General features: G+C 37.9%; 1 protein-coding gene across 1 annotated transcript; it reads left to right on the top strand.

Annotated features, from left to right (window-relative positions):
* Positions 1 to 399: 399 nt before the first annotated feature.
* Positions 400 to 15,739, top strand: LOC106055712 (metalloreductase STEAP4-like). Its single transcript, XM_056011846.1, has 5 exons — positions 400 to 691; positions 1,873 to 2,458; positions 3,847 to 3,998; positions 6,949 to 7,202; positions 14,882 to 15,739. The coding sequence occupies exons 2-5, from the start codon at positions 1,875 to 1,877 to the stop codon at positions 15,635 to 15,637; spliced, it is 1,746 nt and encodes a 581-aa protein (XP_055867821.1). The 5' UTR covers positions 400 to 691; positions 1,873 to 1,874; the 3' UTR covers positions 15,638 to 15,739.
* The last annotated feature ends 3,056 nt before the right edge of the window (positions 15,740 to 18,795 follow it).

Below are 18,795 nucleotides of genomic sequence, written 5' to 3'. Positions count from 1 at the left end.
ATGTTTGTGTGTTTCAAGATTTATTCGAGCTGGGTGTAAAAGATAAAACCAATACCTACAAGGGTTAGTTGGGCTAGCTGTTTGGAGCCAGAATCCAACGCACTTCCCCCAAAATACTATGTGTGTTTTGAAGCACAAGTCCACATCTACACAATATAGATCACCAAACAATTGGACCAAAGCTTCAAAGCCAATGTTAACGTATATTCTTACAAGTTACCCCAATAACATTTTGTTATCAGAAATCATGACCATAAACATATACCCCACAAACAACACTATCACATTAACCACGAATCTGAGTTTTGGCGTAGGGCCCCCGCGTAGGGCAATGTTTGAGAGTCGTTGTGTAGAATGCGGTAGAAATGCCCTAATAAGGCGATAAGGCGTCCATCGACACTCCGCCTTAGTTTCAGGACTAGGACTATTTACAAGTCTGACTTACATCTTGAAGTCTAGAATGACACTACTGGTATCAAATAGAATAGGAATACATGAAGCAAGGACAAACTATTTATACTCACCTTTTAGTGTTCTGCATTTGTTATTGGTTCAGTGTTTACCGGAAAACAAATAAACGAATCAAAAACACAAAGTTAAATATCAATAAGCCATTTGCGATGTTGCTATAAAATATCAAGAGGGGAAAAAATCAAGTTTCCTCTGGTTTCCAACAGACTATAAAGTAAAGGTGAGTATATCAGTTTGTAGCTACCATTATAAAATTGATGAGTTTAACGCTTTGAAAAAACAACAACAGTTCAGCACTTTAGCTTTGAGCATGGATCCTTGTAAACACGTTAAATATTTTTACACACCATTATCTTATCTTATCTTATCTTATATAATACAGACGTTACTTCAAAAGAGAAGATGATTACCTCCTACGCGTCATGCATTCAGTCATGCATGTTAACCAATGACAATTATATATATTGATATGTATATATATATATATATATATATATATATATATATATATACATATATGTGCTTATCTTATCCTATAATATGCAGACGTTCCTTCAAAACAGAAGATAATTATGTGTGTGCGTGTTAACCTAGTCGTCCATGTTAATTTTAGAGACTCTGTCATTGGTTTTCCTGGCTGATTCAGGCAACCCATTCCGTGCCCGTATAGGCTACTAATATATTCATACTTGCTTCCATAATAATGACTATAATAGTCCTATATTAAATTTGGGGTATATAGTACAATGTACAATAACACATAGGTGTATTTTACGTCTCGAGGTTTCCCCTTGCAACATCCCATGGAAGAGGCCTGTACTTAATACACATGAACGTTCACAAGCTTTGCATTTAAAAAACATCAGAGATGCAACATATTCAGCCTGTCCTCTTTATCTGATGTATTCATTGGGGTGGGAAACTAAGCAAAGATCCGATAGCTCTGTCCAAACCAACCGCTTGGCAGTTTCACAAGGAGACCTCCATCGGTTTGATGCGGCTACGTACCAGGAATATGAAGTGTGTGATTCGTCCAAGGCCGCCTCAATCACGAAGGTCACGGTTGGTTGCTCTAGGTTTGGTTTGGCCCAATAATTATTGCTCCAACACCCATTCTCGGATCAAGTTGAAGCTTCAAACAATTATTTATTATACCAAACATGAATCAATTTTTAAAAATTAACCAATTAGTCAATTAATTATTGGTAATTAATGATATGTTTGTTTGATATCGAATAAGGAAAACAACTTCTACCTTGTTGACAGATATAGTTTTAAGTGCGGAGTTTTTCACCTTAGTTAAGCTTTGTTTAAAAAAAAAATATCTTAAAAATATATTGCTTGTTCTTTTAGACTGACACAATATGTTGTTTTTTTTAACGTATTATTAATGTTCAACAGAAATGGACTTTGTCAACAAAAGTAAAACTGTGACCATCATTGGAATGGGAGACTTTGGGCGTGCTCTTGCAAAGAGACTCCTCAGCTTTGGTTATTCCGTAACCTTCGGGTGTTTAAATCCCAACTCTCACAAGATCTCGCCTCTAGATCCGCTGTTCTCGCAGACTCTCATCACCTCCACCAAAAGCGCCATCCGCGCTAACGAAGTTGTGTTCTTGTGCATCAGCGTCGTGCACTTCCAACACTTCGCCGAGAAGTACAAAGCAGCTCTCTCACGGAAAATCGTGGTCGACGTCTCCAACAGGGTCAAGGACTTCTATGTAAAAAATTCGAATGCGGAATTTTTACAGTCGTTGCTTCCGGATGCGATCGTCGTCAAGGCTTTCAACGTTGTTTCCGCTTACGTCATGGAAGGGAACTCTGTGCAGAATTCACGAGTCGTCCCTGTGGCAAGCAATCACTCCTTAGCTCGGCAGGCAATAATAGACTTAGGCAATGAGGCAGGCTTTCGTCCATACGACGCCGGCATGTTGTCGAACTCGGGTTCTATTGAACTCAATTCCACAAGAATGTTTGCTAAATGGAAGTAAGTCTTCGTCTTGATTAAATAAGATTATATAAGAAGAGACTTTTTGAATATAAGATTATATAAGATGAGACTTTAAAAAAAAATAGGATTATATAAGATGAGACTTTTTGAATATAAGATTATATAAGATAATACTTTTAAAAAATAAGATTATATAAGATGAGATTGTTTTTAACTGATTCAAAATTGATGAAGGTAACTTCATGTATCACTTTACACGTTTTCATTGCAATTATCAAACATAAAAAATGTTATCAGAATCGGTTTTAGAAGTACACTGCGCTCTGGGCTAGTGTCATGTATAGAGGAAGACAAGATTAAAATTGTCCAATACAGTCTTGTTTGCCTCGAAAACTGTAGTCAACTTTTATGACTTATTATTGTTATAAAACGCACATAATATCTCATGCATGTAACATGGTCCTCTCGTTTACCTTATAATTTTACTTGTTCATAAACTGCAACATTAAAACATTAACCCTTCTCCTTTTTTTTCCCCCACTATCCATCCCCAAAAGCTGTCTCTGAAACTAGATCGCGATTTTCTACATCTGAATCTTATTGTCTTTCTAATGTTTGTTGTGAATGAAAGATGGCGAATAAGGTTATTTGGACAGTTGTGGACACTATAGAAGCGTTACAGTTGCGCTGGGTAGGACCTCATGTAAAAAAGCGATTGTAACAGACATTATACCAGTAAGCACTATAAAGATCAACTCAGGCGCCATTTTGCTCTCACTGGCTAGAAGAAAGCAGCTGGCAGCAGATGGCTGGATACCTCACGCTAAGTCCGCGGGACACACGTTTGAGATCCAGAGGAAAGTCTCTAGAGGACAGGCGCCAAGGTGTAAAGAAAACTTATCTAGACCCCCGGTGGCTTGTCTGAACACATGCGGAAAAAATATGTAGGCCGCAACTGGGTTTGCGTATCAATGTGAAACACGGCACTCATCCTTAATCTTCGAAATAAAAGACATTGCCATTATTTTTATTGCCAGTATTATCTTAATTAAGTGTATTGTTTTCGACAAAAATGACTATTAAATATAAATTGACAGCTGTTATCTTTACTAGTATTTATTTAAAAAATTAAGCACAAGCTTTTAGTCAAGTATTTCCCTAATCCTTCTTCTCTGACTCTGAGATGCGATAAATGCTTATGACACTCTACGAATCTACTTCAAGATATGAAAGTAATTAGTCACAAAATTTACCTTTTGGTCAGGTTTTTAGTGGAATAGTGGAAACTGTGAAAGTTAGGGTTACCGTACGTCAGACGTGAGTTGGACATTTCTAAAACTACCAACTGCCCATAGCAGACGATTCTTACATACTTTTTTAAAATGAACTTCTTATAAATCCTGCGCTAAACAATACTTCCACAGGGTGCCTGTGGTGACTGCTGCAGCTGTGTACGCTTTGTGGTGGCTGTTTGTAGCCTACGTGGACTTTATAAGGAAGGTCAACTTCACATGGGAGCAGGTCTTTCTTAGGGTGGCCAACAAACCATTATGCATGACGGCCATAACTTTGTTAGGTGAGTAGACTACTTCCTACTACAGTGATTCTATCAACATTAGATTTGATTACATTTTTTTTTCAAAAACAGTGTTTCATATTTTTTTTAAAGTTAAAATTTGCCTCGTAATGGATTTTCACTAAACAATATCAAGGACGCTAAATGTCTTGTCTTTGCCAATGAATAAATGTGCAAAGTTTCGACTTTATCGGAGAATGGGTGTGCGAGACAGACAGACAGACAGACAGACAGGGTGATATAAGCTTTGTAAAAATGATTTTAAAAACCTCAACGCAAACGAAGCACCTCGACATCTCCACAACGTTTAGTCTCGTCTCCATTGCAAGTAGCACTACAGTAGAGTCTTTGACGAGTCATCTGACTGTACTGTACAAATACTGTTTAGTTGCCTGCATGCATGTATGTAGATATGTAATATGTATGTAATTTGTATCCCATGGTATGCCTACGTCTATTGATTTTCACAGTAATCAAACTGTTTGTGTTTATCTTTGGGACAAAATATGAATTAGCCACACAGTGACAATTCCGGTTTGATTGTTATAGTGTTTGAATATGTATCTTAATGTTAAATTTAAACATTCTGAAAGCGGTTTCAATGGGTATTCCCGTACTCAGCTCAAAGTGTTTCTTTGTATTCAGTAAAGCAAAGTGTTTCCCAAACGTTTTTCTTGAACGGAACACTTCCCATTTTAGGAGAACTCAACAGAATCCTTCGCTTGTTGTTTTTTTTTAGTCGTATTGATTTAACCCATTGATTTAACTAAAACAAGCAAAGCTTATCTAAGGGGAACAACTCCACATTCACAGTCATATCTATCAATGTTGTAAGTTTTATTTTCCACTTTTCGATATCAAACAAAATTAATTAATTACCACTATTTAATTAACTAATTGTTGTTGTTTTTTTTAACTGATTCGTGTTTTTTTAGGAACAATGAATAATTGTGCAAAGTTTCAACGTGATCAGAGAATCGAAAGTATTGAATAACGTGTTCCAAATGTGTACCAGACAGACAGCGTGAGCTGATCTAAGCTTTGTAAAATAATAATTGTTAAATCTAGAGTCTAAATTAAGATTTGATTCGAAAAAAAAAATGCTAAAGCCTACTAGTTCATTGTTCCGATAGGTCCGGAGGTTATGGAACACCTATTCAAGCCACGCGGAACCCTAGTGTTCGTTGTTTGTTTGTAAAATGTTTTACATGTTGCAGGTGTTCCTTCAGAGTTGAAGATAATTTACTTTCAAGTCCAAACCTCCCGCAGGACGACGGGGGATGGAAGCGGGCAGGGTTTGAACCCGAGACCATCGACAATTACGAACGACAGTCCAGCGCGCAAACCGCACAGCCAGGCAGCCATCCGCGGAACATAGTTTGGGAAACACTGCAGTAAAGAGTTGAATACATAAACAGATGCTCATGAATATTTTTCGCACCGTCTTGTATAGAAATGAACTGGACTGGAATAGAAGAACTTGATTGTGTACAGCTCTTTGGAAGGACTACAATGAAGCAGAACAAGAAATAAATAGAAACACTATACGCCACCATATGCGCTGTGCTCAATGTAAAAAATACAAACACATCAATACTTTTAATAAATTTTAATTTATTTTAGTTTAGGTATACATCTGTATGCTTAAATCTGTTTGCTCACATCTGTATGTTTTCTATCAAAAGAAACTTTTGAGGCTGTTACAAAAATAACGTTGGTGAAAATTAAACAAGAAAAACAAGAAACAAGAAAAATACTCTTTCTAAAAAAAACAATACCTCCTCTTTAGAACTTATAGAGCGATCGTTTTTCTCTGAATATCTAATGAATGCTTGATTGCAAAACAATGGACTATTTTTTACACCGCCCCACCCCCACCCACTGGAGAATAAATCTTTGTTAAGCGGATGTATAAATCTACCAGACTTCATACTATTCTAATGATAGCCATTTAGAGCTAGACCAAGAATTAGTGAGAAGACGATGCGCAAAATTTCCGAACATTAATTTATTAAACTCTTGAATAATGCCAACATCCAGAAATACCCGAAGACGAAAAGTCCGTACTAGAAAAATATTTTCTCCTTCTCTAGCCAAATTTAAATGTATTTCTTTTTTACTTTGAGAAAGTATAACGGTCAAACTCAAGTTTTTCCGATGTGGCCAACGAGCTAGTCATTCTTTTCTCAGCGATATACATCTACTGTTAAATTTCTAGGAAAATAATTAGAGCTGTTTTTGAGATCCTTGTCCAGGTTCCACCCACCCAGATTGTAACTTGAATAGAGGTATTGTAAACACAATCAAAAAGACACATTGAAAGTATTATTTAAATAATGTATCATTAGTTGCGCAATCCGTTTGATGAGCGCGATTGTGCACACATTATTGAAGTGTAAATATTTCTGGGATTCGTGCAAACTAAATTAAATTCTCTTTCTATTTTTACAAAGCGTATTTCAACTCACTGTCTATCTGTTATCTACCTCGGATCAAGTTGAAACTTCGCACAATTATTCATTGGCATAGACAAGACATCAATCAATGAAAAAGAAAACAACCAATTAGTAAATTAATTACTGGTAATTAATTATTTTGTTTGATACCAACCAAGGAAACTAATCCTTCAGTATTCACATATATGGCTAAATTTGTTGGTTTAGTCCCCTTAAATAATTGTTAATGCTATTTCTCCTTCACGCAATCTCCGAGCCAGTTGATACTTTAAACAATTATTTAATGTACCTAACAAAACAAGAATCAATTTTTTAAAATATCAAATTTTCCAATTAATTATTGGTAATTAATTAGTTTGATGACACCGAATAAGGGAAATAACTTGTACATTATTAATATGTATAGTTTTAAGGGCAGAGTTCTTCCCCTTTAGATAAGCTTTGTTGTTGTTTTTTTTAAAGGATTTTTCAGATTTTGCTTATTGTTTCCTCAGCTCTGACCTACTTGCCAGGTTGTCTTGCTGCCATGTACCATCTAGTCAACGATACTAAGTACCATAAGTTTCCCAAGTGGCTGGACTCGTGGCTCGCGGCGCGAAGGCAGATAGGTCTGGTGGCCTTTGCACTGACTAGCATGCATGTGTACATATCAACTCTCCTTCTCAGGCCAACATACTTTCCGTCATGGTTCAACTGTTCTGTGATAGCACCAGGTCTTGATGGGAGTGACACCTGGATGAATTGGAAGGTGGGTTCTAATTTGTGTCTGCATTGGTGTGATTTTATAAACAACGTCTTCACGCCAGGGGCGGAAATCGCGGCCTTTGCCCAAAACTATTGCCATTGTAGTTTTGGGACCTTATTTCAGTCTTCTAAGTACAAAGCTTTTATCAACTCCGTCTGTCTCGTAAAAAATGTCAACACCTTATTTCTCCCACTTCTCATTTTTGGATCAAGTTGAAACTTTTATTCATTCTCCAAAACAAAACATGAATAATTAACTATCATTAATAAATTTATTTTGTTTGATATAGAAAAATAAAAATACATTTTACAGTATTGAGTTCTTTTGACCTCATATCAGCATTACCATTTTCGACCTCAAAACCACTTTTCCACTTTCGACCTCTATTCCTTGGCACATGTTCCAAAGTCATTAGGGAGGCAGAAGTTATCACGGCATTGGCAAATGAGTGTCAATTCTATTATAAAATCCCACTGTTTATGACATTTATTCAAATGTTATTGCAAATTTTACAATGATATTTAATTAAAATTAGAAACAGACTAAACATCACCTGAACAGGTTTCCTTTGTTATACTTTAAGACAGAAATGGTATAACGTTGTGCTTTGACATTTAAACTTAAACTACCATCTAGACGTGTCTATGCATGTTTGGGCATATATATACATATTTTAATATAATTATCTCTTCCGATGTGTCTGCTTTTGCAAAATATAATTTTTTCAACTTTGTTGTCATCCTCAAAATGGCTTCACCTGGTGCGACCGCACCCCTCGCACCTCCCTAGTGACGCTACTGCTCCCAGAAAGAAAAAAAAAGTAGCTGTTGCATCAGAACTTTGATCTAAAATATCATGATGTCCAATTTTCATTTTCTCTTATAGTTTCTGAGATATAAACGGGACGGACGGTCATACGGACAGACAGGTCACACAAAGCTAATAACGTCTTTTCCCATTTCGGGGGCCGCTAAAAATGCATTAAAAGGGTGATAACTCCATTCTGTCAATTATGAATGTCATGAGTGTCGTAAAAAAAAGGTTATGTCCCCTTTTATTACACGGGACTGTGTACAAAGTAGTACAAACTGAGGACGTGATGTCCAACCTTTATCGGCCTAAAGGGACCCCCTTTGAAACTGTAGGGTAGAGTTGAGTCGAAGGCTTTGTAATCTCTAGGCCAGCAAACATGAATAAACAGCTTCCTTTTACCGGTCTGATAGTATAGAGTCGTTCCGTCTGGAAGAGATTCAGGTTTATGTTCTACGCTACCATTTCCTTGAGGAACAGCGTGTTGACATAAATCAATTCCCTTGGCCGAATCGAGATACGTGTACTCCGTGGGCTGAAGTTTCGAGGGGTCGGTTATTCGGGCCGTAGTTTGGGCAACTGTGATGAGGCAACACATGAGCGCTTGTTTTTTTTTTTTTTTAGTTTTGTTTGTATTTATGTTTATTTTGTCATCTATTTTATGGTGGCTAAGTGGTTAAGCGCTTGGCTTCGGAATATGGGGTCCTGGGTTCGAATCTCGTTGAATTTCTGATATGTTTAGGGCGCCACTGAGTCCATCCAGCTCTAATGGGTACCTGACTTAAGTTGGGGGAAAGTAAAGGCGGTTGGTCGTTGTGCTGGCCACATAGCACCCTGCTCGTTAACCGTTGGCCAAGGAAACAGATGAGCTTAATATCATCTGCCCTGTAGATAGCAAGGTCTAAAAGGGGAACTTTACTTTTTATTATTTTTTCCTTGCACTAAAACAATCCAACCCAGCCCACCTCAAACTGTTACGATACAGGCTGTGACCTAATATAAAGTACATTACGCTCACTTCGACTATTAAGGCTAAGCACTTGTCGAAGAGAGTGCATGTTGATTTGGTTAAGATTTATTGTTGAGATTCAATCGCATGTGACATAAAGCCGAATGAAGATAAATATTGATATGAAGACCATGGCCTACAGAAAGTTAAAAGTACATAACAGAATGGTCATGACTCCATGGAGAACCAACTGGCAGGGTGTATTGACCCTTTCAGAAATGGAGAAGTAGATTTGTATAACTCCTTTCAATCTCTTAATAGACTGGGTGAGAAAGGGAGTGCATATTCACTGGCACTCATAGGTATTGATTGAACAGGCACAAAACGTTGTGTCTTGTGGGTGTGTGTTGTGTGTGTGTGTGTTGTTTTGGGAAAGCATAAAGGTGCAAGAAGATGTGATAATTTATCATCATCATTCTCTCTTTCTCTTTCTTTCCCTCTCTCATTCTCTTTTTATCTCTTTCTCCTCTCTCTGTTTTACATTCTCCCTCTTTCTCCCCACCTTTCTCTCTCTAATTTTCTCTTTTTCTCTCTTTCTCCCCATCTCTCTTTCTTTCTCTTTTTCTCTCTTTCTCCCCCCTCTCTCTCATTCTTTCTCCCTCACTCTTTATTCTGTCTCTCTTTCTTTCTTTTTCCTTTTCTCTTTCTTGTCATTCTCTTTTTATCTTTTCTCTCTTTTTCTCACTTTCATGCATTGTCTTTATTTTTTCTCTTTTTTTTCTTTCCTTTTTTTCTCTCTTCAACCTTCCCACTCTCTTTCTGTCTCTACTTTTCTCTTTCTGGGCTTGTAATTGTACACAGTGTAGGATAACAACAATACCTCTGGGATGAAGGGACCTGACAATGTTTTTTTAAACCAAGAGATACAGCCTTGCTCGGAGTTGCTTCAGTAAAACGATATTTTTTAAATGACTTCTGAGGACTTCGTTGTATGTATGTGTGTGTGTGTTGCCGGGGAAGGGGACTGACGTCTAAACTTCAATAAGACGGCTTTCTTAGCTTACGAGAAAGAGGAGTCAAGGAATTCACGGGTTAGTTCTTTGGCTGACATCACCGAACCCACACCCCAAAGGATTAAATCTTCACTACAGCAACTGACCAAGGCACGCAGAGTATGAAGGGGAACCAAGGGAGAATCTCACTTAATTTTTTGTTTTACTTGTATAAAGACATAAACTCTTTAAATTCGTTTTTGCTGTTCAAAACCCACCAATCTTAGTCTTTCTTTCTTTTAAGTACATCTGTGCTTAGCGCTGCTATTTTGCTTAAGTATCCTACATCTTGCTTCATGCTGACATCTCCAAACGCAGGACATTACATTGAGAATGGTTCACAGCATTCACGCAGACGTCCTTAGCTGCAAAGGCGCGACTCTTAAGGCAACCTATATTGGCAATGTATAAGGACCCCAACATTCCATTGTCTTGAGCTACGCCTATACAAGAAGTAGCCTTAGTGTAGCATCTATTGCAGTAGCCTTAATGTAACATCTATTTTATCAATGTTTTATACATTTGAATACGGTTATAAGGACCACTGGTTTAGTGGACCAGCCACTTATTCAAACCGAATTCTTAAGTACACAAATCCTATTGAACAATCATAACAGCCGGTTATAAAGACTTGATGTGGACCAATTAAACGGATTTGTCTGTACTAGGAAAACTAAGCACACGTGAAATTAATATGTCTTAACATGTCCTGACATTATTGCTAAATCACAGACCTGTATATGTGCCAGTTATAAGAATCTCAGCACAATTGGCCTACATGCGATTCGCTGAAATCAGACCACGAAAGAAATAAACAGACCCAAACATTGATGTTCTATTTAGTCTGGGTATTTAAAAAGCAAACTTTCTAATCAAAAGGTTCTTCGTTTTCAATCAATAGTCCAAACACTTTCAAGGAAGTCAATTCAAACCAATCTTTTCCTTTAAAAAAAAAAAAATTCTTTTAAGGTCTGACTGAGTCTATGGTTAGCGTCACAAAATGTGATGCAATCGCGTGACATAGTTTGACGCCTGCTCGAGGTATAAAAACAAATAACAGATCTGTCACCTGTTAGACTCCTAGATCTACATCTAGATCTGCGGGGTTACGGGGCCATGCTTCAAGAAGTTCAGAATTATTAGATCTCTACCCTGACACTGGCTAAGAAGGTACCATGAGTGCCATCGATAAGATAGGTATCTGCAACAAGGGTAGTTGTCTGTCACATGTTTTCAGAGGCGTCATCAAGGTAACTGTGTGTGTGACACATAGAGAGAGAGAGAGAGAGAGAGAGATTAAGTAAAATTTAAAAAGTTTAATCACTACAGAAGCAAACAGCTGTATAGAGCGAATTCGCATGACAACAAATATATGAGTCTCTGTCGACTGTGGCACTTTGAAGGGACGGCTGCCTGTTACATATTTCAATTTTTTATAAATCGTATAAGTGGTCACTCCCATTATGAATAACAATAATTCTATAAACCAGAGCGATGCCTGCATCGCTTTAGAAACAGTGGCGTAGCTAGGTAGGGGGAGGGGTGTTCCAAATTCGAAGATTTCTTTTTTTTTTTTTTACATTAAATATTACGCCTCTGCAATGTAATCTAGCTATTCGTGACAAGTCTAAAATACTAGACAGCATTGATCTAGGTGGTGTTATAGATGACCTTTGCTGCACAGAAAGCATGACGCGAGGAGATATGAATTGAGATTTGTCACTAGTGCATCATCTCGCCAACAAACAACGGTATTATTCATTAGAAGAGTCTTTATGATTATTTTATTTTGTTATTTGTATTACTTATATAGTGTACCAATGGGCCTCATTCACAATCGTAAACAAACAGCATTTAATTTAACCATGTGATTCTATATATCTTCTATACAAATTATGTAATCCATAAAGGCTGTCACGTGATACGTATTTTTCATTGTTTTTTGAATATTATGACGTGGCTAAATGTGTTTATTTACGAATGGTGTATGAGGTCCATCGGTATTTAGACACATATTTATTAAGTACATTATCTCATGTCATGATGTCGAATGTCAAATTGCAGGGGCCCCCTAAAAAGATCAAGCTCCCCCGGGACCCCAAAAACCTAGCTACGCCACTGTTTACTAATAGTCCCGTTTTGTGTTGTATATTTTCTGTTGCTAGTAGCCTCTATTTGAGCGTGTCCCTTGGTAGAACTGCGCCTCGACCTAAATGTAAACAAACTTCAGTCAGTTCGAGATAAAACTAGAGCAGAAACTGAGGGCTTAGTTCCACCCGAAAGAATGAATTCTAGATTGCATGACGTCAATTTCGCCCCCCCCCACCCATATATGACATTAGTAGTTAGGGGTAGATAAAGCCCATTTCACTTCTGCCTTATACTGTGACATTACGCTTGAAACAAAAAAAAAGGAGAGTAGCGAAGTACACAGAGGTCTGGGGTTGAAAAATATGACGATAGCCCCCCCACTCACTTAAAGAAATTCGATGGGTGCCAAAAAAAAATATAGCCATCCCGCATATTTCCAAAACCGACAATACAAATGCGTGTACCACCTTTCACCTACTAGTGTCTGGATACCCAATTCTTACAAGTAGCACCTTTCACCTACTAGAGTCTGGATACTCAATTCTTACAAGTACCACCTTTCACCTACTAGTGTCTGGATACCCAATTCTTACAAGTACCACCTTTCACCCACTAGTGTCTGGATACCCAATTCTTACAAGTAGCACCTTTCACCTACTAGAGTCTGGATACTCAATTCCTACAAGTACCACCTTTCACCTACTAGTGTCTGGATACTCAATTCTTAGAAGTACCACCTTTCACCTACTAGTGTCTGGATACTCAATTCTTAGAAGTACCACCTTTCACCTACTAGTGTCTGGATACTCAATTCTTAGAAGTACCACCTTTCACCTACTAGTGTCTGGATACTCAATTCTTAGAAGTACCACCTTTCACCTACTAGTGTCTGGATACTCAATTCTTACAAGTACCACCTTTCACCTACTAGTGTCTGGATACTCAATTCTTACAAGTACCACCTTTCACCTACTAGTGTCTGGATACTCAATTCTTAGAAGTACCACCTTTCACCTACTAGTGTCTGGATACTCAATTCTTAGAAGTACCACCTTTCACCTACTAGTGTCTGGATACTCAATTCTTAGAAGTACCACCTTTCACCTACTAGTGTCTGGATACTCAATTCTTAGAAGTACCACCTTTCACCTACTAGTGTCTGGATACTCAATTCTTAGAAGTACCACCTTTCACCTACTAGTGTCTGGATACTCAATTCTTAGAAGTACCACCTTTCACCTACTAGTGTCTGGATACTCAATTCTTACAAGTACCACCTTTCACCTACTAGTGTCTGGATACTCAATTCTTACAAGTACCACCTTTCACCTACTAGTGTCTGGATACTCAATTCTTAGAAGTACCACCTTTCACCTACTATTATCTGGATACTCAATTCTTACAAGTACCACCTTTCACCTACTAGTGTCTGGATACCCAATTCTTACAAGTACCACCTTTCACCTACTAGTGTCTGGATACTCAATTCCTACAAGTACCACCTTTCACCTACTAGTGTCTGGATACTCAATTCCTACAAGTAACCTAATAGTGCAATGTCACTCAATTCTTGTCCAAATTTTTAAAAAGTAACAAGTGATGTCCGGTGGGCCATTTAGTAGTCATGGGCCTAAGTGCAATGAGCCCTCCTTCGCGACATGATTGACTACGCCGCTGATATCAACGTATGTAAATATTAATATAGTCAATGACTTGGGGATTATAGTGACTGAATGTTTAGATTAAAAGCGATGTATCAATGACTTGGGGATTAGAGATAGATATATAGATATATAGATATAAATATAGATAGATAGATAGATCGATAGATAGATAGATAGATAGATAGATAGATAGATAGATAGATAGATAGATAGATTAGATTAGATTAGATAGATAGATAGATAGATAGATAGATAGATAGATAGATAGATAGATAGATAGATAGATAGATAGATAGATAGATAGATAGATAGATATCATATTAAAAAGAAAACATATGCATCATAAAAAATCTATTTATCGCTATAATGGAAGATGTTCTATCAGAGCTATTCTTATCAGAGACGGACACTGAACCTGTGAGTGTTTACCGTTTCGATTTAGTTCCGAATGTAGGCTACCTGTTGGGGTCAAGAATGTTACAGTAATGCCAGTCAAAGGAAGTTCTCGTGACGCTGTCTGTATTTGTTTTTCACTTTTTTTTTTTGTTGTAAAGGTCAAGGCCATGTTCTTTAAGGCGTGGTCTATTTCCCAAACTCAATTATTTATTTGTCCTGAAACGCTCTGATTTCAACTTCCCTTGCATTCAAACAAGGGCGTATACACACACATGCACAACGCACACACACACTGGCACACATGAACATTCTCACACAAACACTAATACAATTTTTTAAATTTAAACAGCGTATAACACCCCCTGATCCACACCGAGTTCAAACTTGGGAGCACCCCCACCCCTTTTGTAGCCAACCGGTTTAAGCCTTTCAGCCACGCATCCCTCTTACATAAATGTTTGACCATTGCATCCTCCTGCGTTTGAGTGTCCTAATAGCACCTTTTTTTTGGAACTGAATTAGAGTCTATGCAATAGTCAATAACAAATTTCCCATGAGAATCCTTAAAGCGGCCATAGTTTTACGCTTTTTACTAAGACAAGGGGTTTGAAAGTCATAACTATTGCTCTCACGTACAATATAGGCTGAGATAAATTACAGGGAATTACTAATGTATTATCGAATATTGCTATCACAAAAAATATGTTATCTATTGCACAGGGTGAGCTGTCGTGTCTAACAGGACTTCTTGGCATGTTGGCAATGTGCGTCCTGGCTGTTATCACCATCCCTGGCGTCACTGACTCTTTAAACTGGGCGGAGTGGCGGTTCTTGCAGTCCAAATGTGGTTGCCTGGCATTGTTATTCTCCACCGGACACGCCTGGGTGATGGGCGCCCCTGTGTGGATGAACTACACTAGATGGGTGGATGTCCTGACCTCTGAGACATTCGTTAGCTCATTCCTCCCAGCTCTAGTTGTCGTGCTGCGAGTAATTCAGTCGCTACCTTTTATTAGACATTCGCTCATAAGGATTAGAAAAGGGCGAATTGACGATGACCCTTATTTAATTACTATCACGACTGAGACCAGCCAAGTGGCAAGAAAAACATCGGTAGAGATGTCCAATCTTACATATACTGACCAAACAACTAGTCTCTCGGAGAAGCTGCAACAGCACCCCAACAGAACTCAAGCTCAGGCTGTCGGCTCTGAAGACATTCAAGGCCCCAGCCCATCGAGCGGAGACCACAGTCGCGTCATTTGCACCAAAGATTCAAGAGCGCAGCCCAAAGATATTCTAGTTTGTGAAAATGCTTCAGCAGCAAAGTCTCCCATGAGTCAGACTGTGGTCAAAAGAACAGATGATGATGTCCGTGTTAGAGTAACAAACTTAGGTGATAGGGAAGTGACCTCGCCGCTAATTACAAGTGGCAATGAAAGTGATTCCTGTGAAGAACTAGTTTCCAGAGTTTAGAACTAGATGTAGTTTTTAGAGCTTTAACAACAAAGTAGAATAAAGTTCGAATATGATTTCCTTTTATATACTAAAGATTAAAAACTATTTTTAAAAAATGTATGTTCCATTTTTTAAATTCACTTTCTTAAAGATTACGTTGCAAAAAACAACAACAAATGTAAAAACCTTGTTCAGAAATTGTTCATAGTTCTTGCGTTCATTTGCTTGTCCTTTTTCCTGCCCTAGACACGTGAAAGTCCGCATACATCCCACATGGGCTTACATCTCACACGAAATGCATGATCTTCGGAGTTTTGAAGGTAAATGTCTTTATTTACTAGTAAAGTCTGACAGTTCTGGGACACATACACACAGAAGTTTTTATTGGTGCGCTGTCAGAACTCAGTAATTCTCAAACTGTGGAGGAGGCTTGTGAATATCTTGTAGTCATAGAAATATTGAGGCGGACCAATGATCGGTTGTTATCAAATACACTGTTCATTATAATAGACCCGCTGGAGTTCAATTATAAAGTCATAGTCGCAGATATAGGAGCATTAGCGAGTGGTCAAAACAAGATCGAAGATCCAAAATTATTCCTAGTTAGTGATTTTGTTGGATCGTTTACCAGCTGACAGATCAGCCTGAAGTCCTATTGATCTGATTTTTTTATGTCCAACACTAATCAACAAAGTTCTGGACATCACGTTGCGGAACTCCACAAGTGGACAGACCGGTACGATTCCAGATTTTAACTTATCGTCAACCCAAGACAGCATTGCAGTGAACTCATAAGGAGTTTAGAGGACTAAGATTGATTATTCATTACAAATTGTCTGGTCTGGCGATAATTCTTTCCCCAATGAAGTCCCGGGACAACTAATCTTCACCAGTTGACACCGAGAGGTCCTGGAGTTCTGTTAGAATCACCACAGACTGCAAAGATAAAAAAATAGTATATGTGAGTAATTTTTATAAAGTATTTTTTTCCAAATAGTCTACAGTACAAATAAAGCTCCACGAGCCTCTCTAACCTTCTTTGCTATGTAACACTTCCAATGGATCAAACCCTTACTTTACACATTTACAATAATAATAAATAAAATTATAAATTAAAAGCAAAGATATACTACATAACTATTGAGACCATCAGAGACAGAAAAATGTTACAAGGATTAGCATATCGACAACTAAAGGATAACTAACCAAGAATAAAGGTAAAAGCACACCAATATTACACCCTAATACATGCATGGCCGCAAACACATACCAAAGCTTGATATATCCACAAAATCATACACACCATTTTCTTGTACATGGCCCAAAGGGCTACATAACAAGGTGTTGAAGGCTTCTGGGGGAGCAGTCCACCACAGTAAGTAACTACCCAAGAACACATACAAATACATCCCAATACAAGCCCAACATTTATTTTATGTAAATAATTCCATTAAGTCAAATACATTTGCAATTAGAAAACCACTACTGTGATACTAAAAACTGCATACATATGTATCCCACAAACGACCTTTCCACATACGTCCAGAGGTGCATAATACCTACATACATATACCCACAAGCGCACATATATACATTCCCCAATCTACAGAGCCACACATTTCCCTTTACCATGTCCTCCTTGACGTCCCCCCCCCAAGTTCTCTAGTTGAAAGTCTACAATTTGTCTAGACATAATCTCAAGGCCATCAGGTAAGAAATTGTTATTGTCCACACCAATGTTCAGTCTAGTATTACAAACAAGTTTCCTATACTCTGCCAAAATAATGAGGTTTAATTTCCCAAAGAGCCTTGTTACGTAATTTGGGAACCTTGTTTAAAAGGATCGCCAGATTTTCATTCACATCTGAATCACAATTAGCATCTAACAGACTTTAACAGTACTTAGAAAACAACGGACAGTCTAGAATTTATACGAAAATTAAAAAGAATGCTTTGCAAGTTGGACTTTGGTCTGCCTTGAAAGAAATACACACATATCATTCATGTTTGTTTGGTTGTTGTTGTTTTTTTTTACACGTCAATGATTTCTGTACAATAGTTTCAACAAACTATTTAACAATTTCATTGCACTTTTCAGCAATGTAGAATGTTATTTCTTTACTCCTCCGCTTGAAAAACGAAGTAAATTTGTAAAATTTGGTTGGCAGTTTTGGGAGGCGCGGAAACTGAACAATGCAGCGCTTGGCTTCTGAACCGGGTTATGTATCTAAGCCAACTATAACTGAAGATGTTATGTATCTAAGCCAACTATAACTGAAGATGTTATGTATCTAGGCCAACTATAACTGAAGATGTTATGTATCTAGGCCAACTATAACTGAAGATGTTATGTATCTAGGCCAACTATAACTGAAGATGTTATGTATCTAGGCCAACTATAACTGAAGATGTTATGTATCTAGGCCAACTATAACTGAAGATGTTATGTATCTAGGCCAACTATAACTGAAGATGTTATGTATCTAGGCCAACTATAACTGAAGATGTTATGTATCTAGGCCAACTATAACTGAAGATGTTATGTATCTAGGCCAACTATAACTGAAGATGTTATGTATCTAGGCCAACTATAACTGAAGATGTTATGTATCTAGGCCAACTATAACTGAAGATGTTATGTATCTAGGCCAACTATAACTGAAGATGTTATGTGACCTGGCCAACGGTCGCAGACTTTTACTTTCCTTATCTGAGACCAAGTACATTTAAAAAATGCATTAGGGTAGGGGAGCTCATAACGTCTCCATGAACCATGTGACTAGTGAGAACATTTTCTCTTAGCGGGCAGACGTGGATCAGGAGTTGTTCACTCTTATTTCTGTCTGATTTTCTCTCGTCGTATAAGGCCCTTACAGGGTTGGGTCACACCAAGTGTACGTAATGCGACAACTTGGGGTATTGGCTCAACAAGTTGAGACCCATTTAGAGCAACGTAAACTTAAGGGACTTAACATTAGACCTGAAGATCAGGAATAAAAACCAAAATGCCCCCCACGTGTGATCCACCAGGAATTGAACCCGCAACATATAGATCGACGGTCGGGTACTTAACCATCAGTCAACCCGCAAAAGAGTTGAGATATAATGCTATCTTTTAAACTTTTTTTTAGGAGCGTGGTGGCCAGGGTAAAGCGCCTAGCTTCAGATTCGAGTAG

Source organism: Biomphalaria glabrata, chromosome 15 (genome assembly GCF_947242115.1).
Source record: "Biomphalaria glabrata chromosome 15, xgBioGlab47.1, whole genome shotgun sequence".
NCBI lineage: Eukaryota > Metazoa > Mollusca > Gastropoda > Planorbidae > Biomphalaria > Biomphalaria glabrata.
The sequence above is the reverse complement of the archived record's forward strand: the minus strand, read 5'-3'. Positions and strand labels throughout refer to the sequence as shown.